Consider the following 24,545-nt stretch of genomic DNA (forward strand, 5'->3'; position numbering starts at 1 on the left):
TGTGAATTAAATTGGAGCAAGCATTAAACTGATAGCCAATATATCTGAATTCTGGTCTGTGTCACTAAATAATTTTTTGTTTTGGTTTTTTTGTGAGGCAGTTGGGATTAAGTGATTTGCCTAAGGTCACACAGCTATTAATTGTTAAGTGTCTGAGGTTGGATTTGAACTCACATCCCCCTGAATCCAGGGCCGGTGCTCTATCCACTGTGCCACCTAGCTGCCCCTTGCTAAATAATTTTTGTTAGAGCAGCATCCTTTCTGGGCCTCAGCATCTTTGTGTATAAAGTGTGTATAAAGTGAGGGAGATAGATTAGATCATCTAAAATCCTTTGCAGCTCTATAGTAGAATTTTATAGTTAGAAAAGCATTTTAATTCTATTTGATTTGCACCTTTAAAAACTCTTTGTGATAGGTAATGCAATTAGTATCCCCATTTTACCATTGAAGAAACTGAGGCTAAAAGCCATTAAGCAACTTGCCCAAGATCATGTAGGATACTGAGTGGGAGAGTTCCATCACCAAACTTTGTTCTTATTGTTGTTGGAAATAGGTCAAGGGTGCTTGAACAGGCACCAATTCCTCCTTAGAAGCCTCTACTCCTTTGTTGATGCCCCTGGCTCTTTGGACACTTCCCTGCCTTTCCTCCTCCTAACCTCTCGTTTGTGCTCCTCATGTTTTGATCTTATCCCCCTATTCATCTTCCTCTGTGAAGCTTTAGCTATCACTTCTCTGCAGATGACTCCCAATCCGTGTTTCCAATCTTGATCCCTCTTTTCAAGCTCCATTTCCATCTCCCACACTGGTTCCCATATGTGATTGAAAAGATCAGAGGGGCCAGGTTAGGAGGGGCTTTAAATAACTCTGAATGATATTCCCATGTGTAAACTCCAGGTAAGTTAGAATCATTGGATTATTATTTTTTTTTTTGCAGGGCAAATGACTTGCCCAGGGTCACACAGTCAGCCAGTAAGTGTAAAGTGTCTGAGGCCGGATTTGAACTCACGTCCTCCTGAATCCAGGGCTGGTGCTTTAACCACTGCGCCACCTAGCTGCCCCAGAATCATTGGATTTTAACATTGGAAGGAAAAGTGAGGCAGCTAGGTGGTTCAGTGGCTAGAGTGCTATGCCCGAGTGAGGAAAACCCGATTTCAAATCTAGCCTCAGACACTAACTTTGTGACCCTGGGTAAGTCACTTAACCTCTGTTAGCCTCAGTTTCCTTATCTTCAAAATGGGGGTAATAATACAGTTACCTCTCACTGTTGCTAAGAGAATCAAATGAGATAACAAGAGCTTTATAAACCTTAAAGCATAACATAAATGTTATTGTTATTATTATTTACATCAAACAATGTGTCTAAATCACTGGTGCAGTGGTGGAGTCATCTTTGAATTCCTGTCTCTCCTTCACTCATTGATTGTTCATTTTACTATATGTTTTGGCACTGTCCTTCCCCCCCCCCCCCATTTCCATTACCTTTGCTGCAGTTCAGGCCTTTATCTCCTCATAGCAGGTAGTGAAGGCTTGTAACCTCCTAGCTTGTCTCCATGCCTCTAGTCTTTCTCTCTTTCAGTCTGTTCTCCATATTTGCCATCAGATTCATCTGCTAACCACAATGTTCAGGATGTGATTTACTTCTTTGGAAATCTTCATTGTGCTTCCATCGCCTGTAGGACAACGTCCAAACTCCTCAGCCTGCCTACTCTGCCTCTCTAGCTTTGTGCCCTCCAACAGGAACCCTTCAGTCCAGCTGGTCTGTTCTGCTCCGTACCCTGAACACGACTTGTACTTTCTTGATTCTGCCTTTTTTTTTTTTTTTGGTGGGGCAATGGGTGTTAAGTGACTTGCCCAGGGTCACACAGCTAGGGAATTTCAAGTGTTTAAGGCCGGATTTGAAATCAGGTCCTCCTGAATTCAGGGCTGGTGCTTTATCCACTGGGCCACGTAGCTGCCCCCTGATTCTGCCTTTTCTCATACATAATGCTCCTCCTGCCTGGAGTGCCCTTTCCCTTCCTTTCTGGCCCAGCAAATACCTTGCTACCCTTTGAGGACCAGTTCCAGTCCCAACATTTCCAGGGAGCCTTCCTAAACCAGTCTAGCCTATAACCAACTTTTCTGAGTGAACACCACTTGTTTGTATCACTTGGATTAGCAGTGGATCACATACTTCATGTTAATCTTTTGCATTCTTAACGTGTAATATTACTGGGGCCACTAGGTGGCGCTGTGGATCGAGCACCAGCCCTTGGAGTCAAGAGAACCTGGATTCAAATTTGGCCTCAGAAACTGACTAGCTGTATGACTCCGGACAAGTCACTTAACCCTGATTACCTCAAAACAACAACAACAACAAAAACCCAACCCAAAACCTTATAGTGGGGGCAGCTAGGTGGCACAGTGGATAAAGCACTGGCCCTGGAGTCAGGAGGACCTGAGTTCAAATCTGGCCTCAGACACTTAACACTTCCCAGCTGTGTGACCCTGGGCAAGTCACTTAACCCCAATTGCCTCACCCCACCCCCCCAAAAAAAAACCTTATAGTGTTACTTAATTCTAGTATTGAGACTTAGTTTTCCATGTTTATTTCTCCCAAGATGGGAAGAGCTAGATTAAAATCCTACCTTAGAAACTCAGTAACAGTGCCATTCTGGGAAAGTCTTTTAACTTCTCTAGCCTTGTTTCCTCATCTCTAAAATGAGGGAGTTAGACTCAGCCTCCAAGGTTTCCTTCCCTACTCTTAATCTATTATCCTATTGTTATCTTTTACAAGACTGTGAATTCCTTGAAAGTTTGGATTTGGGTGTCCACTGTTATGCTTAATACAATGTCATGTACATGGGTAGATGCTTAATTTTTTAATGGGACTGGGATTGACATTTGGTTTACTGGTTAGTACTCTTTCCAGTAGACATCACTTCTCTTTTGTACCCATTTTTCGTATTACAGATTGACTGTTTTCATTTACCTGTGTTTTTCCTTTAATAGCTTCAGATCCCTAGCGTGAAGGGTTTCGATTTTGCTAAGCAGCATCTGGGGCAACACAATAAAGATGACATATTGATTATTCATGAGCCAGCACCACTGCCAGGACCAGTGAAGGATAACACTACTCCCTCCGAAAATGGAGATGTGCCGAGCCCCAAGTCAAAGATCTCTTCAAAGAACATCCGTCACAGAGGAAGGTTATTATTGGACATTTCTGTATACTTCTTTATATGCTGCAGAGTATATTATTCTTAAATTTGTTAAAGTTCAATACCTGGTAAGCCAACAACGCTTACCTCCCTGAATATGTATATAAAAGAAGTCCAAAAAGGGCAGTTAATTGACTTATACTTGTATAAGTTGCCCTAGGCATCACTGTGATGGAAGAGATTAATTTTTTTTATTATTATTTTAACAGATTGCCCAAAAAAGTCATGCCAGAAAATGACATCCTCTCCATAGGTTACAGCTACCACATTTCCTCTTTCTTCTTCTTTTCCCAAGATGCTTTTGCTTCCCTTTTGTCAATGTCATGTCATGGAGATTACCCACTTCCCCTAAAAACCACCTTTCTCCTCCCTCCATCAATGGATGATACCATGAGAATTATTGCTGACAAATTAACACATCCCTAAAAGTCCTTTCCTACCATTTGGCTTCTGTGGAAAGGAACAATGGTTAGTTTGCTAGTGAAAACATTTTAAATTGGAAGGTGAGACATTCTGTTTATGTTTAGCTCTGGATTAATAATAATCATAATAGGGAGGGAGAAAAATTTAAAACTAGAAATCTTTTTTTTTTTTTTTGGTGAGGCAGTTGGGGTTAAGTGACTTGCCCAGGGTCACACAGCTAGTAAGTGTCAAGTGTTTGAGGCTGGATTTGAACTCAGGTCCTCCTGAATATAGGGCCGGTGCTCTATCCACTGCGCCACCTAGCTGCCCCTAGAAATCTTATAAAAAGAAATGTTGAAAACTATCTTGGGCAGCTCGGTGGTGTGGTGGATAAAGCACCAGCCCTGGAATCAGGAGGACCTGAGTTCAAACCCGGCTTCAGACACTTGACACTTACTAGCTGTGTGACCCTGGGCAAGTCACTTAACCCCAATTGCCTCACCAAAAAAAAAAACAAGAAAAAAATTATCTCTACATGTAACTGGAAATTAGTAAAATGCTTTTATGAAAAAAGTAATATTGATAATAAAAACAACAATAATAATAACTGACATTTACATACACTTTTCTTGCTGCAAGTGAATCACAGCACTTTGGACTTTGGATATTATAGTTTCCTTGGTTCAAATGCTGGGCCTATATTGACTGATCTATTTATGATGGCAGAGACAGAGAATATGAATTAAGCTAGGATGACAAAATGATGCATTTTTCATTCTAAGTTGCCTTAAAACTTTCCCAGTGAATTCAGGTCTAATTTCAAGATTTTACTCAGTAAGGATGTGACCTTAAAAGGGATTAAATGATGAAACATTAGCTGCTTACATATTTGTCAACTTTAAATTAATTAAGAATTATTTAATAAGCTGACGGAATTTTAAATTTCAAATGCAATGCATGACCCTCTCCTGATAGTCATCATTCTAAGCCCAGTAGTTTATGTAACAAGTTATGACATATGAATGTGGTCAAATAGGATTGTGTTGAAGAAATTGTGAAGGGGATGGTTAAGAGAAACTTGGGAAGATTCATATGAACTGATGCAAAGTGAAATGAGAAGAACCAGGAGAACAATTTAGATAATAGTTACAACTTTGTAAAGATAATCAACTCTGAAAAACTTAGTAATTCTGATCAACACAATGACCAACCACAAATTCCAAAGGGCTACTGATGAAACATCTTTCACATCCAGATAGAGAACTGATAAAGGTCAAAGCCTATTTTATTTTCTTTCTTTCATTTTCTTGGGGGGGGGGGCATGTGAAATTTTGTTTTGAATGATTACATATTTGTAATGGGTTTTGTTTTTCTTGCCTGGTTGGAGGAGGGGGAAGGGTTGGGAAAGAATTTGTAACTGAAAATAAAATAAAAATTGAATTTAGAAGAATAAATAAAATCGGCATTCAAAACATAATAGTTCATGTAGCATTCCAAAATCCCCTGGAGATATCAAAATGTTGTAGCACTTTTCATTCCAGCAAATATCAGGGAACTCAAGGTTCTATAGGTAATAACTAATCCAGATTTTTGGTATAAATTGAGAATTCATCTACTTCAGCTTTGCACACAAAGAATCTAAATTTCTCTTGGCAACCAGCACTGTTTTAGTGGTGGAGATATTGAGTAAGGGGACAGACAAAGGTAAACCCAGGCTAACCCCAGGGGACTGAAAGAGCTAGGTTCTAGGTGGTCCTGAGCTGAGTTCACTTTCCAATACATCTAAATCTTTAGAATGACTCCAGGATTAACCTGGCCTTCCAAGCCAGGGTAAATTCAACACCTGATAAGAATTTCTAGGTTTACTTTAGCCTGACCCATATCCAGAGCTTGGGCTCAGTAATTGGTTGTATGCCAGATAGTACAACATTGTAGCTTCCAGTCTGGCTATTTGTGTTCCAGGACTTGCCAGGGTGAAATTAGCTGAACAGTGTGGTGTGCTGCATCAGTCTAAAATGTCAGTTTAACCAGGCAGATGTATGCTACTGAGTAATTTCAAAATGATGACTAATGTCTATATAGCTGTTAAAGTGGTCATTAATGCACTTGTATAGTAAAGTATTTTCTTACAATAATTGTGGCTCTGCCTGAACATGCTGGGGGTTTGTGTCTGTTTTGCACATATCAACCAATGTATAACCATTGGTTTGTTGTTGCTGGTTTGTTTTATTTTTTGCCTTGTTTTTGCAGAATTTCTCCCTCAGATGCTGACTCGACAGTAAGCGAAGAATCCAGTGAGAGAGAAGAAGCTGGGGAAAAGCCATCCATCATTGTCAATGAGGGCAAAGCACGAAGAGTGACCCCCAGTGGTCTGTTCCTATTCTGGTCTTTGGAATTAATAATAATAATATTGACAGCTAACGTTTATATACTACTTAATGGTTTGTAAAAAGCTTTACACATATTATTTCATTTGATCCTTTATAGTAGCATTAGAGAATTATTGGTAGTATTATTAAGATTCCAATAAGACAGTATTTCAAAACATTTCAAGTTCTGGAACTTTAAAAAAATTATTTGACTTGTGAAATAAAATTCCCATTATTTGCTTAACAGTAACTATCATCATAGTAAATATTTATTGGGTATTTCCCATGTAAGGTACTGCCCTAGGTATTGGGAATATTTTAAACGTCAGTTGTTTTTGGAGATTAACCCACTATCTTTCATTTCACCATGAAGCTGAAATGTCTAATATAAGAGTCAAAGACAGTCTCAGACACTTGACACTAGCTGTGTGACCCTGGGCAAGTCACTTAACCCTCATTGCCCAGCCCCCAGGCCCCCCCCCCCAAAAAAGTCTAACAACAAAACCAAAAGAAAATAGAAAAGAAAAACCATAATTGGAACAGCTAGGTGGCGCAGTGGATAGAGCACCAGCCCTGGAGTTAGGAGGACCTGAGTTCAAATCCGACCCCGGACACTTAACACTTACTAGCTATGTGACCCTGGACAAGTCACTTAACCCCAATTGCCTCACCAAAAAAAAAAAAATAAAAAGAGTCAAAGAGATGGAATGGCCATATTTCAGAAATAAAATAGCCCTCCATCTGACACTGTATTCAGAGATAAACATTGTCCTTATTTTTTTTACAAGGTTTTTTTGGCGGGGAGGGCAATGAGGGTGCTTCATCAGCCCCTTTAACTTAGGGACTTGAGAATAGAAACCTTCAGCTATCTGCAAAAAGATATTAATTTTCCTTGTGGTCCTCCTAATTAACCCTGGAATATTTCTTGTAATCTGTGGCGTCTTTTTTGAGGGGGAAAATGGTCTTCTGTTGTCTTTTTTCCCACATGAGTTAAAACAGAAAAAAGAAAAATTAAAGCTAACCCATGAATGTATGCTTCTCTACAATCTTCTGACTTTCTTTTCTTTTCAGACAAGAGACTGTTTCTTTGGTGGTCAAGTTTGTCATTCCATCTTAATTCTCTCTAGATGATCCTCAAAGCTTATAACTACTGTAGAAGTTATTTTGTATCAAATTACTCCAGATTACCCAGTAAATAACCCAGAAACTCAGAACTTGTTTCAGGACTCTTAAATGGGATAATTTTTTCTTCTGAGCATCTGTAGTTTAAGAAAAAACAACTGAAAAAGCCAACCCCCCCCAAAAAAATCTTTAAAATGGAAACAAAAATGTATCCATAGGTTTTCTTGTATCTTTCCTAGGGATATTTTCATTTTAAAGTTCTTTCCTAGAGAAGACAATGCTTTACCTAGAAGAATTCATGTCTAAATTTTGAGGGGAGAATAGGGAACTCAGAATCTCAAAAAATGACTGTTAAAAAATCTTTTACATGTAATTGGGAAATATATAATGAAATAAATTTTAAGAATCTAATGTAGAAATAATGGGATGGTATCATGAAAAGAGCACAGGACTTGGGATTCAGAAGACCTGAGTTTGAATTTCAGCCCAACTGCTCACCCACTAGTTGTGTGATCTTGGACAAGTCACTGGTTTCCTCATTGGTATGCTGTGTATCAAGCACTGTGACATCTGGAGATGGGAGAATTTGGGGAAATAGGGACAGCCTTAGGCCCTCAAATCATATGCCATGTGATCAACTTTACCAACATACCCTTGGAATTGGGTGATCTATGTCTTTTTTTTTCCGGGCAATGAGGGTTAAGCGACTTGCCCAGGGTCACACAGCTAGTGTCAAGTGTCTTAGGCCAGATTTGAATTTGGGTCCTCCTGAATCTAGGGCTGGTGCTTTATCCACTGTGCCACCTAGCTTCCCCTGACTTGGGTGATCTAGCAAAAGACTTGATTAATTCCACACCAGGATCCATTGTAGACATTGAGCCACCCATATTTCTGTTTCCTGTTTTGCTTGTGGGTTTTTGTTGATTTTGTTGTTGTTGGTTTTAGGACCACCGCTCACCAGTACTGGAAATGAACAGCCTTCATCAGCATCAATCTTTGAACATGTGGATAGGATATCTCGCACTTCAGAAGCTAGCAGACGGGTCCCCAGTAAGATCCAGTTAATTGCCATGCAGCCAATTACAACACCTCCAGTTCAGCACCCAGTACTAGCAGACAGAGTGGCAGAAACCAACAAAATCAACAAAGAGGTATTTATATTCTTTAAAAATACAAATGTTTTGGGGGGCAGCTGGGTGGCACAGTGGATAGAGCACCGGCCCTGGATTCAGGAGGACCTGAGTTCAAATCTGGCCTCAGACACTTGACACTTACTAGCTGTGTGACCCTGGGCAAGTCACTTAACTCTCATTGCCCATCAAAAAAAAAATACAAATGTTTATTGTACATGTACAAACTATATCTGATTGTTTGCCATCTTAGGGTCGGGGGAGGAAGGATAGAATTTGGAACTCGAAACTTTAAATAAAAATTATTTATATATATATATACATATGTGTTATAGAAATATCTTCTTTACATTCTACTTATAATAGCTGGCTAGCATTTACATTGCACTTTAAAGTTTGCAAAGCTCTTTACAAATATTATATCATTTTATCCTCACAACAATCCTGGGGGGTATGTGTTGTTATTATCATCATCATTGTACAGATAAGTAAACTGAGGCAGAATGCAGTTAAGCAATTTGCTCAGGGTGGCACAGCTAGTACAAATCGAAGTTAGATTTGAACTCAGTTCTCACTGGTGTAGAGGGCAGCTAAGTGGGGCAGGTAGAGTGCCAGGCCTAGAATCAGGAAGACCTAGAATCAAATCTGACCTCAGACACTAGCTGTGTGACCCTGGGCAAGTCACTTAATCCTGTTTGCCTTAGTTTCTTCATCTGTAAAATGAGCTTGAGAGGGAAATGGTAAACCACTCCAGTATCTTTGCCAAGAAAACCCATGAAGATTCAGACACAACTGAAAAATGACTACAGAATAACAACAAGAACAACTTACTGACTCCAGGTCAGGCCCTTTTATCTACTGTGCCGTCTTTATGGTTTACAAAGTGCTTTCCTTTCATTATATCATTATACATGTTTTATTTTTATTTGTATATTCACGTTCCGTTTAGTTGTGTCATTGCTCAAAAATAAAGGACGATTAGGCAGCTAGCAATACAGAACGTACTCTACTGACTAACCCTTCTGAGCTTTAATTAATTATTCCATTATTTCATAGAAGTTTCTCCTCCCTGCTCCTGCCCCTGAGAACTATTGAATACAACTGTTGCACTCATAGGCTAAATTAGCTTCCAGCAGGGATTTACCCTGCCTAAATGTGGCATTGGAGGGTACAGACCAGTTCTAGAAAACTGTTAATCTTGTATCCTGTGAATAGTTAGAACCCGGAAGTTTGGGTTTGGTTTTTTGTTTTTTTTTTAACACAAGCTTCTGTCTATTTTGTATTCTCCCAGTCCATGACTAGCAAATCCTTCCAGCTTTACTCCTGGTCCCCAGTTCCCCTAATCTATGTCATTTAGAAGCACCTTCTTGTTATAAAGAAATCCCTTGGGGCAGCTAGGTGGCACAGTGGATAGAGCACTGGCCCTGGAGTCAGGAGAACCTGAGTTCAAATTCGGCCTCAGACACTTAACACTTACTAGCTGTGTGACCCTAGGCAAGTCACTTAACCCCAATTGCCTTAAAAAAAAAAAAACTAAAAAAAAATCCCTTTCCCCTGCTACCTCTGAAAATTCTCATTTGTATCACAATTAGCCCTCTTTCTCCCCAGTTCCTGTGGAACTGCTCCATTCGTAACAAATCTCCCTTCATCCATGAGCCATTTGAATGAAGTTCAAGTCCAGAAGTCAGGAGCAGGGCCAGGAGACAATTGAAGGCTGGCTTTTATTCCAAGTTGCAAAGGCCACAGGGATGTCTGGATGTAAGCAATGTGTTGTGGCAGCCAACAAAAGTTAGGGACATCTTAGGCTATACTGAGAGGCGAGAGATCTCAGGCTAGGTAGAGGGACTCACCTGTGATTTCACTGGGAAACGGAGGAGGAAGCTTCCCATACCAGTGAAGGTTGGCACTTTCTTTCCAACTTGTGGTTGTCAGGAGTTGCTTTGGGGCGTTGAAAAGTTGGCTAGGATCACATGTATCATAGGTGGGACTTGAGTCCAGGTCTTTCTGACCTTGAGACCAACTCCCTCCAGGTTTTCCTGCTTCCCTGATGTTCAGATGTATGAAACAAGCAAACAAAAACACTTTTTACCCTTTTAAAGCTATCCAGAAGTGGCATAAGAAGCTGGAGGGGTAGTGGTTGGGGAGGTGGCTTCTGAAACATATTTTGATAGAAATGATTAATAAATGGCCAAGCTTGACTTTTTTGGGGGGGTGGGGTGGGCAATGAGGGTTAAGTGACTTACCCAGGGTCACACAGCTAGTAAGTGTCAAGTGTCTGAGGCTGGATTTGAACTGAGGTCCTCCTGAATCCAGGGCTGGCTCTTTATCCACTGTACCACCTAGCTGCCCCCCCAAGCTTGACTTTTAAAAGAATCTATTTGGGGCAGCAAATAGCCCACAGAGATCAGATAATGTAGATAAGGGGAGTTATTGCAGAGCTGGGATTAGGATTCATGCCTCTTGGTACCCAGTTCTTCACTCATTCCCTTTTACTATAGGATTTTGCAGAGATGGCATAAAGATATATCAAATTGTTGTCAACAGTTGTGTTCCTCCTGAGCACAGTTTACAGAAACCTCATTAGGGACATTAATTCTCTCATATTTCCTGCCCCCTTGCTTTTAAAAAAAAGATTCAGACTGCCCTTCGGCATAAATCAGAGATCGAACACCACCGAAACAAGATTCGTCTCCGGGCCAAGCGAAGAGGACATTATGATTTCCCGGTGGTTGATGACCTGTCAGTTGGTGACACCAAAGAACGACATCGGGTGTACCGCAGGGCTCAGATGCAGATTGACAAGATCTTGGACCCTGCCGCCAGTGTCCCTACTGTGTTCATAGAGCCAAGAAAGAGGTATGACTGGGGAGGATTCAGGAAGTAACCCAGAAAAACCAGTACTGAGAGCTGAGGCAAGATCCTTCTGGGTCCCTAACAATGTTTCAAGGCTAGAATCAGTTTTCTTGAATGTCCAATCTTGTCATTCCTAGAACTCTGTCCATCTTAAACCTTTCTGTATTATATAATACTTCTCTCCACTTTATAATCTGAAAAAATCCAGAGTTGGATCATAATACTGTTATCTTAAATGATACCTTATTTAGAAATTCGACTTTTAGATATTTTTATACCAACAAACTCCTTTTGTAATTCTAACAGGAAAGGAGATATCTTGAATTTAAATAGTTATATAGGAATTGAGCTCTTCACAGAGAAGGGCCTTCAAACAGGACCCTACTCTACTACAAAAATTCTCATGGATTCTCAGCTATAGCTACTGCTAATGTAAAAATTATTTGCCAATATTTTTATTTTCACACTGAAACTGTTGCATATAAATCATTATGAAAATAGCAATAAAAAGATATTACTTTTTTTAAAAAGGGGGCAGCTAAAAATGATGCAATGGATAGAGGGCCAGGCCTGGAGTCAGGAAGACTCATCTCCCTGAATTCAAATCTGGCCTCAGACACTTACTAGGTGTGGGACCCTGGGCAAGTCACTTTACCTTGTTTGCTTCAGTTTCCTCATCTGTGAAATAAGCTAGAGAAGGAAATAGCAAACCACTCCAAGACAAAAACAAAAAGCCTCCACATGGGGGTCATGAAGAGTCAGACACAACTGAAAAATGACCGAACAACTTAAAAAACAACAACACTAAACAACTGTCTAAAACTTTAGGTCTCATCTTCCTCATCTTGCCAAAATCAGCTCTTGCTCTTCCCACCTTCCTTGCCTCTGGGTGTTGGTCGCTACCATTTTCTAAGTCCCCAACAGTCAAAAACCTTGAAGTACTCTTTGAATCATTTCTCTCCTCACCCCTCAAGTCCAACAGTGACCATATGCTAGTCTTCCTTTGAAATGCTCCTTGGATTAATTTCTTCCATCTAAGTCTTGTGATTTCTTTCTCTTCCCATTTTCCCCATCCTCATTCAAGCTCTCATCATCACACCATCCACCAAAGTCTAACTCCATTTCTTCCTCTGACAGTTCCCGTGCAAAACGTTCTCCGAAGCCACGCCGGAAACACCAAATCAACGGGAGCCCAGCTGATGCTGAGAAGGATAGATTGATCACAACAGACAGCGATGGCACCTATAAAAGGCCACCGGGAGTCAATAATTCTGCCTATATTGTATGCTCAATGTGTAATTTTGTCTTTTAGTGATACGTTGTTTGGGGATATCTCCTTGGACACTAGGGAAATTGCGCTGAAGTCCAAAGAGGGCAAAGGAAATTCATGATAGTGCAGCACCTGCCTTGAGTAGAGAAAGACCCCTCTTTTGGTAGGGTGGTCTCTGTTCATGTACGGCTGCGTGGCAGTGAGCTTTAGGTTCATAAATACAATGCTCTATTTTTGTCTTTCAAGTTTTTCTCCTCTTCATAGACTTTCTTCATATTCTCCAGTGTTGGGAATGAGTATTATAATAATAATTATTATTATTTTATGGAGAGATAGGGATTAAATAAGAAATAGCAGAATTTGAATTCCTTTTAAAAAAAAAATAAAAACAGCCCTGAGTTTAAGACTCACCTCTGTACTGGCTCTGTGGCCTTGGGAAAATTATTTATCATCTTAGTGCTCAAAAGGCAACCTCCCTAAGACTATAAGTTTCAGAGAACTTGCTGAGCTGGGTTGGTAGGAGAGGGTTTCCTCACCTAGAATTTCCCTGAAATGACAGATCCAATCCTTATCCCTGTTCTCTTCCTCCTTTTTTAATTTTAAACTGAGAGTCCCTGAGTCACAATCAAAAAGTCATCACTTGGTTGGCAGCTAGGTGACTCAGTGTGGGTAGAGCACTGGTCCTGGAGTCAGGAAGACCTGAGTTCAGATATGATCTCAGACACTTCCTAGTTGTGTGACCCTGGGCAAGTCACTTAACCCTGATTGCCTCAAAAAAAAAAGTCACTCAGACCCTTAGGAGCCATTAGATATAAAAGAAGCATATAGATTATAATCTTTACTTAAAAGCCGTAAGAACCTTATTGATACTGGTCTTACATTTAATTAAATCATGTCCACTTAAGAATGCCAGCTTCCTCCCACCATCCTCCCCCAAGCCTTGCTAAATTTAATCCATTATTCACTTTCTTCTATCTCAACATATGTTTGACACACCTACTGATGATGTTACTTTCCTGTGGGGCTTGAGTCCAACTCCAAGAGTTGGAGGGCTTACAAATCAGATTGATGTTTCTCTCTAGACAGAGATTCTAAACTATGTTCTCTGAAGATGGAAGAAGTCATCCCTAGCAACTTCTCATGATATCTTTTAATTGTTGAAAGTTTTTTTGACTCTCCATGTCCAGTGAAGTACTCTGATGTAGAAGTGGAATACAACACCTCCTTTGACATGCCTTCTAGTACAGAGAATATAAAATCTGGTTTTCTTGAACCCATCCATTCCTGGCCTAGAAAATCCATAATCAAAATAGCACTTTCTCACACGATTGGAATTATTCTATATCTCGTCCAATTTGGTTTCAAGGTTTAAGTCATCAGGGCGTCCATCATTAACATTCCTTTTCTCACTTCCCCTGGAAATAGAGGCACATTGATTACTCATCCTAAATTTCCCTCTGCTCAAAAGAGGCCCCCAAATTAAAACACTCCACCTGACGACTTAAATGGACCTTCTCTCCATGACAGACAAAACTTTTCTTAGAACCCATCCTAAATTTCTCTCCTGAGTGGTCTGTGATCTTCATCTTCACGTAAACTAGAGCATAACTTTCCCCTCCCTTTCCCCCTTCTATTTCCTCCCCCAGAGGATCACCTGTACTGTAGAGGTGAGATTCCTTTCCATTTTCAGTGAGGAGAAATAGAAAGACCTTTGTCTCCAGGAGCAGTTTTTTGCCTCCTACTATATAATTCACTGTACAAGTAATCAAAGGAAGGAATCCTTTTATTTGACCCAAAGAATCCCTCTCTTTTGCTATGAGGAAGCTGAACTTAGTTCTCTTAAGTGACAGCCCAGTCATCATCAAATCAGCTATGGTGACAGCATTGCTTGTATGAATCTATAAGGAAACTTCATTTCACCACACCTTCAGAAAGCACTTTCCCTAGGACTTTGCTTTCCACCAATAACTCACTTTTGTCTTGTCATTGAACCATGCCTATTTTGATCTGAACTTTACCCCCTACCTCTCATGGTCTGCCTACCAAGTCATCTACTGTCTTTGGAGTCATCCTAGTTACTTATTTCAGCTTGTTTCCCAAATGGTATATTGCTCCTAGCCCCTATTAAACATTCCCTTCCTCCTCCTTCCCCCCCCCCAGTTGGTATTCTTTAACTAATCATAAGATTTCCTGCATCATGTAATCTGTCTGTCCAATGGCCCAAAGCCTTGATGATTCTCTTAAATGGATTAAAGAACTATTAAGGGGGGCAGCTAGGTGGCGCAGTGGATAGAGCACCGGCCCTGGATTCAGGAGTACCTGAGTTCAAATCCGGCCTCAGACACTTAACACTTACTAGCTGTGTGACCCTGGGCAAGTCACTTAACCCCAATTGCCTCACCAAAAAAATAATAATAATAATAATAAAGAACTATTAAGGACTCATATATAGTTTACTTTTGATTGATTGTTTAAATTGATTTTTCTTAGCCTTCTCTGATTAATCAGGCTGGGAATGGATAGCCCACCCTTAACATTTGCTTTTTTGGTTTGATCTTCAAATGGAACTTAGAACTAGAACAGGTCCCATTGGATAGCTTACAGTCACCTTATTAGCTGTCTATAGTTCTGTAACACGTTTTATACCAAGGAAACCTTACCAGGATGTCCCTTCTCCCCTTCTCCAGCAGTGTTCTAAAAATTCCAAGAGCACCGCTTTCTATAATGATATCTACCAGGGATGATATATAGCTTTGAGAAATAATCTTCCTGGTAAATAAGGGACATTTTCCATCTGAGTGGAATTAACCACTATAATTTCCATGCCTTTCTAAACTATAATTAAAATAAATGCACTGCCTTTAAGTGTATGAAGATATTACTACTGTATCATCAATAGGCCTCCTGGCTTTAGACTGTTAAATTAATAATAGGGATGGTGTGCCCTGGGCCATCCATGCTGTAACATGCATCTCTGAGACTGATAGCAAAGGTGAAGATTATAATCTCTTATGTCTAGAGAGAATTTTACTTTGCACAGACCTAGCATACCTATAGAGAAAGTGGTTTAAGTTTTTTTTTTAATGTTTGTTTCATAACCATCATGATATGAATCTCAGAATGCCAGTTACTTAATGCCTTCTTCCTTTGTTCCCTGTCCTCCCTCCCCTACTTGGAGAGACTGGTATTACCAAGCGCCTAGGCAGAGCATATTGCCACTTTGCATGCTTCAATTGCAGTGACGTTGAATTTCGGTTCATTAGGCCAAATGTAGATAATTTACCTAGAATGGAGTCTAGAAGTCCAGGATGCTTCCTAGAAGGAAGCTTCTTTACCTTTTCCTGTAATCAGCACATTGAACAGTCAACCAAGAATGTATGGTCACACCTCATTTCTTTTTCCCATATAACTGAATTTTCTAAGAAAGTTAAATTTATTTCATTAAGCAACAACTTAAAAAAAATTAAGTGATTTAAAAATACAAATCTTTAGACAAATATACCAAACACAATTTAAACCCCTGGTGACCAAAGGCCATCATGCTGCACATCAGTTTTATACTGTGCTCTATACAATAATTCTCTCAGGATTTTTTTTAAGCTATATTGGGAAGTTTGCCCCTTTTCTAAAAGAGCCACTCTTTTTTAATCTATTTTTTATACTTATTCTATTTTGTCCCTCATTGTTAGCCATCAGTAGCTGTTAGTATGCTTGCCTTTCATAGCACCTTAGATCCTTTCTAATTAGCAGCTTCTGATCTGCAACCAGATAATTAATCTCATAAAAAATGTACCTAGGGGCATCTAGGTGTTGCAGTGGATAAAGCACTGGTCCTGGATTCAGGAAGACCTGAATTCAAATCTGGCCTCAAACATTTGACACTTACTAGCTGTGTGACCCTGGGCAAGTCACTTAACCCCCCATTGCCCCTCCCCCCCAAAAAAAACCAACAACAAAAAATGTACCTGAAATACGAGTAAATATGCTCTGAATGAGGACTTAAGGGACTCTAGTTTCCTCAACTGTAAAACTACTATAATAATAGCCCATACTTCCAAGGGTTGTCATGAGGATCAAACGAGATCATATTTAGAAAGCATTTAGTGCTTGACACACAGTGGCTGCTATATAAATGTTTTTATTGTTATCATGACTATAACCATTTTTATTATTATAACTCAGTAAAGTTTTAATGCATGGATTTTGTGAAATCCATTTTAGTTGATCACAGTCTTCTTTTTCTTTTTTATAAACTGATTCTTGGCTATATTTCAGATAGCTGGGTTTCCCTTACAAGTGAACTCCCAGATTATTGAAGTGGAAGTATATATTTTTTTCATTCTTGATGCATTGTATAAATTGCAATTTCTCCCAAGATAGTCGGTCATTGTTGGTTCTTACATTCATGGTAAAAGCTGTTGTCAATGTTTTTTTTTTTTTAAAGTCTCAATTGACGATTATATTTGGATTTAGCATTTTTAGAGTCAGCGTGGTGAAAACTCATGTCTGCTTGTCTTTCCTTTTTTTCTTTCTTTGTAGTCAGATCCCGACTTGCCTGCAGAGCCTCAGTCACCTTCCTCTGCTGACCTAGGGAAATATCCAGGCTTACCCTTCCCTGCTTCCCAGTATATCCCACCCAAACCATCTATTGAAGAAGCAAGACAGACAATGCACTCCCTCTTGGATGATGCCTTTGCTCTGGTAGCTCCCAGTAGCCAAGCAGTTCAACCTTCTTCCGTTACTGCACCTGGGGTCGCATCAGGCCTACAAGTCAACAGCACTTCTGCCCAAGAAGAGCGGCGAACCACCCAGTGGGGTTCCTTCTATGGCCCAACTCAGACAACCAGCAATCCATGTAGTGTGAGTGACAATCTTTGGAATTCTCTATTGGGCAAGATGGCTGGGTTGAGGTGACTGCCACTGCTTTTCCTTTTATTTTCAGGATCCATAGATCAGATTTCTGGTGGCATTTGGCAATAACCAAAGCCTGGAAAGTGTCTCTTTATTCATCCCATTTTTTGTTCATGTGAAAGAGTCCCTCAATGATAGAGGCAGTCCCCCCTAGACCCTAAAGTTTTTTCAGGTTGTTTTTATTACTGTTTTAATAAGGATATCATCTTGGGTTCCCCCAACTATGCTGAAATGAACATGACAAGTGATATTTTCCTTTGAATATGTAAAAAAGAATGCAGTCTGAAGGGATTACCCAAAATTATTCATGTTCATGACAGGGACCCTTTGTGGCCCCAGAAGCCTAGACAGTCGAGAGCCAGCAAAATTCAATTATCTTTGACTCCTCTGTGGTTGATAATGTCCAGCGAGTGGAGTAAATGAACACCTTTGCTCACACTCCTTAACACCAACCCCATGGGTTGAACAGAAGAATCCTTATCTTGGCTTCAGATGCTCCAATTCACTTCCTGGGGTTTTTCTGTTTGATTGTTTGGTTGGGAGGTTTTGCACTTAAATGGTTAAAATCTACAAGAATGAATATTGACTAGCACATTTAGAATCTGCCTAGTCAAGAGTGCTATGTAAAGTAGTTCTGTGTTCTTCCCAATTGTGCTGTCTACATGCAAGGATCAGCAGCATGGTCTAGAAGAAGGAGCATCGGATACCTTGGATCCAGCCCTGAAACTGTGTCTTAGCTTTTTAGTGTGTGATGCTTTGTCATGTTACCAGTAATCATTATAATTAAAAAATATATATTTAGCCAGGGGGCAGCTCAGTGTCGCAGTGGATAAAACACTGGCCCTGGATTCAGGAGGACCTGAGTTCAAATCTGGCCTCAGACAATTGACACTTACTAGCTGTGTGACCCTGGGCAAGTCACTTAACCCTCATTGCCCTGCAAAAAAAGAAACAAACAAGTATAGATAGGTGGATAGGTAGGTGTAAGTGTAGGTATAGGTATAGGTATCGGTATCGGTATCGGTATCGGTATCGGTATCGGTATAGGTATAGATATTTAGCCAGTTTGTGGGATTCATGGAGAGACCATCCAGTCAAATTCTTTCATCTTCCACATACGGAAACCAAAAGCCAGAGAGGTGAAGTCATGATTTAGAATCAGGTCCCCTGACTCCAAATCCAGTGTCCTCTCCACCATTCCCATAGTAAGGAAATGACACTTGCATTGTTTCCTATTAATCTGAGATGAAATGGTTTAGTTAAGGGGAAGCTAGATGGTGCAGTGGATAGAGCACCGGCCCTGGAGTTGGGAGTACCTGAGTTCAAATCCGGCCTCAGACACTTAACACTTACTAGCTGTGTGACCCTGGGCAAGTCACTTAACCCCAATTGCCTCACCAAAAAAAAAAAAAAAAAAAAAAGAGGTATGGCTCAGGGGAGTAACCATGTGGTAGTAATTCTAATTTGTACCTCAGTTTAGTCATTGTATTAGGTTCTGCTAAAATTTTAGTCCATATTCTGGTAAAGCTGTGTGAAACTAAACAGATATCCAGCTGTGATGTTGAGGCACAAAAGCAGACTTGTGTTTGTGGGGCACACTCTCTAAAGAATGACTCTTTCCCCCTAGACACTATTCCTGCAGCCACGTGGTAGAGGAAATACTTGATGAAGTCAATCTTACTTTTTGCATAAAGCAACAGAAACTGCTTGAGGAATACAAATATTGAATTGTTACCTAATGATTACCCATGTTGGGGGCTCAAAAGAAAGACTGCTGTAGCACAAGATTAAAAGGTACAGAACATTGAATTATAACTGGTAGCGCTCTATATTAAGATTTACAATTATCAGTTGGAGTTCAGCTTGATTTTCACTTTACTTTGCTCTACACAAAGGAAAAGCTTCATTTGCTTTTAATTCTACCACTTGAGGCTTATTCATAGGTCACAGGTGCATGTTCACTTCTGTCTATGGTGTAGAGCAGAGGTGTCAAATTTGCAGTCAGGTGTGGTTTTCGAAGTCAATGTGCCATCTGCAGGGATCCATTTCTATTTGAGTTTGAGAAACAGTGGTGTAAAGGCAAGGATTCTCGACTTGGAGTTTGAAGACACCAGGTTTCCAATCTTCCTTTTGCTATTTACCAGCTGGGTTACCTTGGACAAGTCATTTACTTTGCTTAACTTGAAGCTTCCTCATCTGTAAAATGAAGAGAATAATACCTGAAGCACTTACCTTCCTTGAGCTGTTGTGAGGATGAGAAGACTAATGCATTTGAAGTGTTTTGCAACCTTAAAGCGCTTTATAAATTTCAGTTATTATCTTCAGCTTGTTGCTTTATCAAGCTCCAAATTTTACCCTAAGAGAAAGCATTGAGTGCTCAGTAAGCCTTCTCACTTAGCACAGTACCTGGCACATAGTAGTTGCTTAGGAAGTGATTGTTTACTGACTCACTTAGCTATCAGGCTATTTTCTTCTCTTTGTGTGATTCATTCAAAGAGAATTTGAGTTTCTAGTTATTTTTCCTTCCAGGATCATACAGAAAGAAATAAAAATAGCTTGTAAGGTATGGGTGGTGGTGGTGTTGTCTTGTGACTTGTCTCTCCCTCATCAGGAAAAAGTTTACTGGTGACCACACCTAACATGCCTCCCTGACATCCCACTCCGGGTGTGGAGTCTTCTTGTCTGTAAATAGGTTTGGCACTAGATGGTCTCTGAAGTCTTTTCTGGCTCTAGAATGTTACGATTCTAAGAGGTAACTGGCCTGAGAGGTGTTGCAAAAAGACCACCATGAAAATAAGCATAAGAGAAGACAGAGAAGACGATCTGAATCAAATGAGCACTTTGAAGAAATTGGGAGTGTTTAGTTTGGAGTAGAGAATTGGCAGAGAGAAACATAGGGACAGGATAGCTGTCTTTATCTGGAAGTTTGCCATGTGCCAGATGGATTAGATTTGTTCTGTTTGAACCCAGAAGGCAGAACCAGGAACAAAGAGTGGAAATTGCAAGGAGGGAAATATAGGCTTGATGTCAGGAAAAAATTCTTACTGTTTGGAGCTGTCCAGAAGAAAATGGGTTTTCTCTGGAAGTGGCAGGTCTCCCTTCTTGGTGGACTTGAAACAAGCTGGATGACCATTTGTTCTGTTTATTATAGTTACTTGAATATATGGGTTGGACTAAATAGTTGCTAAGGTCTCTTCCAATTCTCAAATGCTGTGATTTCTTAACTGATGAGCCAGAATGGTGAGAAATATATCAGAAAGGAGGAGGAAGAGAGGCCAAAGATTTGTAGACTATACAGAAACCCTCATTTTTACATCATGAATACTTTTTTGACAGAAGAATTGGTAGGCACTGGACATTACGTGTACCAAATAATATCACAAAACTGAAGTTGATTACATTTCAACAAATAGGAAAATAATTTTTGTTGTTTTTGTTGTTCAGTTGCTTCAGTCAGGTTCAACTCATTATGACCCCATTTGGTGTTTTCTTGGAAGAGATACTGATTTGCCATTTCCTTATCCAGATAATTTTACAAATGAGGAAACTGAGGCAAACAAGGTTAAGTGACTTGCTCAGAGTCACACAACTAGTGTCTGAGGCTAGATTTGAACTCAGACCTTCCTGACTTCAGGTCCATTGTTCTACCCACTGTACCACCTCACTGCTCCAGGAAAAGACTTTTTATTGATTCTTAAGTCATTTTTCTGTACACGATCAGACCAGGGACATGTCAAAGCTAAGGTGAGAATTTGTAAAAGGCTGGAAAAAAGAATAATAATGGGAAAAAAAGATATAACAAAATTAAAATATTTCAATCCCAAATGAATAAGCAAGTAATCAGCAATGAAAATGGGCAATAGATAGGAAAAATATCATATGCTCAAACCATAATTTATACAGAAGTTTAACTGTTACAATTCAGTTGCTTTAACAAGAACAAAAAAGCCTTAAAAAGCATCTTCATCTAGCTGTATGACCCTAGGCAAGTCACTTAACTGCAATTGCCTCACCAAAAAAAAAAAAAAAAAAAAAGCATCTTCATCAGCAAACACTTGATTTCCTTGCCAGTAAGAGAGAAATGGCAGCCAGAGGTTGCCATAGCAACTAAATGAGAATGATAAACTTGTTTGCAAAATTTTACAAAGGAGACTATGAGTAGCATCAACTCATAATGCCAAGAGAAAGCAGTGAAGGGTAAACACTATTTAAAGATAGCTTGGCAAGAGAGCCAACTAAACAGAATTGTCCCAAAGGCTTTATTGATTAAAATTGAATGAGTACAACTGACAGAAGAAAAATGGAAAAAATCTGCAGACATTTTTATATCATTTCATTATCAAGGACAGAAGAGCCACGTCACTCAGACTCTTAACATCATAGTCACAGATGTTCTTATAGAGGAAGGAAAAATGCCACTATTGTGATCAAAGATGGGAGACATATCCATGCTGATAATAACACTGTTGTTAAGGGCATTGTGGAATTAATTTACAAGCTATCTTGAAAGCAGGAGGATACCAAAGAAGGGGGGAAATTCTTGAACCTTATTAATATTGAAAAAAGAAAACCATTAGTTAATCAGAAACTACATATATTAGATAATATGCCTGTATATTATCTAATACAGATACTATGTGCATATAATTAATTATAAATGAATGAATAAATGAGACCCAAGTCAGAAAACCTTTCAGGGCCTCCTGGAAGATATTTGTAACCTCTGCAAAGAGTTTGACCTGAACATCCGTATGGAAAAGACCAAGTGAAAAATGGAAATCTATTGCCCAGATTATAATATGTAGCCAGAAGGATAATCTATAGAGTTTGTCTTTCAATATTTTTATCTGAGACAGACGATACATATCAACAATTAGTTAGGACTAGAATTAAAAGGAAAGCAAGCTAGATTTCCTCAGGAAATTGAAAAGCTCCTTTTTAGAGACCTCCATTATCTCTCAGAAAGAAAGGCCCATATTTAATTAATATTATTAATGTTAATATTAATAAATATGGTGAATCTGATTATGGCAACTCTGAAACTGAGGTAGCTTTATGTTCTAGAAACCACAACACCTCTATTGATGATTTTGATGACTTCTACAACTAATAAAAGTTAACTGCTTGGAATTGAAAAGAAGATTTAAAATAAAAATATCAAGTTTCAAATTGGAAAAAAGCCCAATATTTTAAATAATTTTAATAAAATATTGTTGCCAATATTTTATGATGTTTTTGTATGACTGCAACACATGAGATACTACAGTCTCTAAAAAAACCAAAATGAATATCATACAGAGGACAGTAGAGAAATGCATGGTGGTTATAAGCAGGCTGCCACCTATAAACAGTGAGAAACAGGAATTCGATTCAAATAGATCTAATTTACATCATTAGAGAAATGTATTTTGTAAGATGAGAACATGGACTGGCTGTGTTGCAGGGGTGAGGGGTAACAGGAAGTGCTCCATTGGTATCCTTGTGTATCAGGAGAAAGTGAGAAACTTAGTAGAGGAAATGGACAAGACTCATAGAATGGAAAGAGCTAGGTGGTTGTGATGTGGATCACTGGAGAGAACATTCAAATCTATGAGATAAGGAGATAAATTTTGAGTATTTGGGAGTGATTTAGTATGAGAACATATATAGTGGAGTAGATATGGAACTGTCTTGGAATAAGGAAGACCTGGAATTCCTTAAGACTAAGTTACAGGGGAGTTACATTGGTAAAGGGTATTTCTCATGTAGAGTTACCTCAGAGGAAAAGTGGGAGGGGAAGGAATAAGGGGGGAGAGGCAAAGGAAGGGAGGGCAGATTGAGAGGGGGGCAGTAAAAAGCAAAATACTTTTGAGGAGGGATAGGGTGAAAGAAGATAGAAAATAGAGTAAATATCAAGGGGAGGGAATAGGATGGAGGGTAATACAGTTAGCAATAATAATTGTGAAAGAAATGATGAGCAAGATGCTATCAGAAAGATGTATGAATGCAAACCATCAACAAAGAAAGAACTGATAGTATTTGAATACAGATTGAAGTATAATTTTATTTGCTAGTTCCTCTTTCTAAAGTTATTTTGTCTGTTTTCTTTCACAACCTGACTAATGCAAAGATATTTTGCATGACTGTACATATATAACTTATATTGAATTGCTTGATTTCTTTTCTGTTTTTTTTTGTTGTTGTTGTTCGTTCGTTTGTTTGGTTTTTTTGTGAGGCAGTTGGGGTTAAGTGACTTGCCCAGGGTCACACAGCTAGTAAATGTTAAGTGTCTGAGGCCAGATTTGAACTCGGGTACTCCTGAATCCAGGGCCAGTGCTCTATCTACTGCGCCACCTAGCTGCCCCAAAATTGCTCAGTTTCTTAGGGAGGGGTGAGGAGGAAGGGAGGAAGAAAATTTGGAACACAAAGTTTAAAAAATCAGTATGAAAAAATTTGTTTTTTGTTTTTTTTTTACATAGAACAGGGAAAAATTCTGAATTATTTATTTATTTATTTTAAAAATTAGAGTTACCTCATAAATTAATCCATTGGTTGATAATCTTCCCTTCACAAAAAAGGCATTACCATACAATGAAGTTTCTTTAGTTCTACAGATTTTGATATTTTGCTTCTAGCAACACTCACTTTCCAGCAATCTTTTTAAAAAAAATCTAATATCATGATAAGTAACTTTTTTCAAAGATACTAAATGGCCTTTCCCTTTCAAACCTTTTTAACACACTTGAACATGAAAGCAGTTTTAAAATAAATTTATGTATATATATATATATGAAATTACACATATTATATAAAAATTCACGTGTGTATACACACACACACACACACAAAATTTCTTTTAGGTTATCCTTTTGTTAAATATAGGGAAATCAGTCTTATGGTCATAGAACATGGTAGAAAAAAATTCTAGCTGTCTCTTAAGAAATTATTTAAAATGTCAGATTGAAGCTTTATCTTGTTAGTTTGATCAGCAGAAAAATAGAAACATTGGATATATCTGGTTGCACCCAAAAGAATTGTATGGGTTTATGCAAAGTGTCTTGAAAGTTTCTGTTTGCTACTTGGGGGGAAAACCCAACCTTTGTTCTCTATGATAACAATAAAACCACAGAAATTAGGATTTCATGGTGTCTTCTGTTCCTACATGAACTTTGGTTATTGTTTGTCTACTTTCACACATTGTTGTTTGCCAGTTGTCAGTTGTGCAAATACTGAGTCATTACACTTGACAGATCATATTTCAATTTCTGTAAATAAAGTGAATTTCTCATCTAGAAAGAATTTGTTAGTGTCA

The 24,545-nt window shown here is 39.0% G+C and overlaps 1 protein-coding gene across 2 annotated transcripts in view; it reads left to right on the forward strand.

Annotated features, from left to right (window-relative positions):
- KIAA1549 (KIAA1549 ortholog) overlaps window positions 1–24,545 on the forward strand; it is a 110,106-nt gene that overhangs the window by 52,257 nt on the left and 33,304 nt on the right. For both annotated transcript variants that reach the window (XM_043966618.1, XM_043966619.1), the window contains exons 10-15: window positions 2,989–3,185; window positions 5,850–5,968; window positions 8,036–8,241; window positions 10,853–11,076; window positions 12,211–12,355; window positions 16,883–17,203. In XM_043966618.1, coding sequence (XP_043822553.1) covers window positions 2,989–3,185; window positions 5,850–5,968; window positions 8,036–8,241; window positions 10,853–11,076; window positions 12,211–12,355; window positions 16,883–17,203 — 1,212 coding nt within the window. The remainder of the gene's footprint in view (window positions 1–2,988; window positions 3,186–5,849; window positions 5,969–8,035; window positions 8,242–10,852; window positions 11,077–12,210; window positions 12,356–16,882; window positions 17,204–24,545) is intronic.

The sequence above is a fragment of the Dromiciops gliroides genome, chromosome 5, assembly GCF_019393635.1.
Source record: "Dromiciops gliroides isolate mDroGli1 chromosome 5, mDroGli1.pri, whole genome shotgun sequence".
NCBI lineage: Eukaryota > Metazoa > Chordata > Mammalia > Microbiotheria > Microbiotheriidae > Dromiciops > Dromiciops gliroides.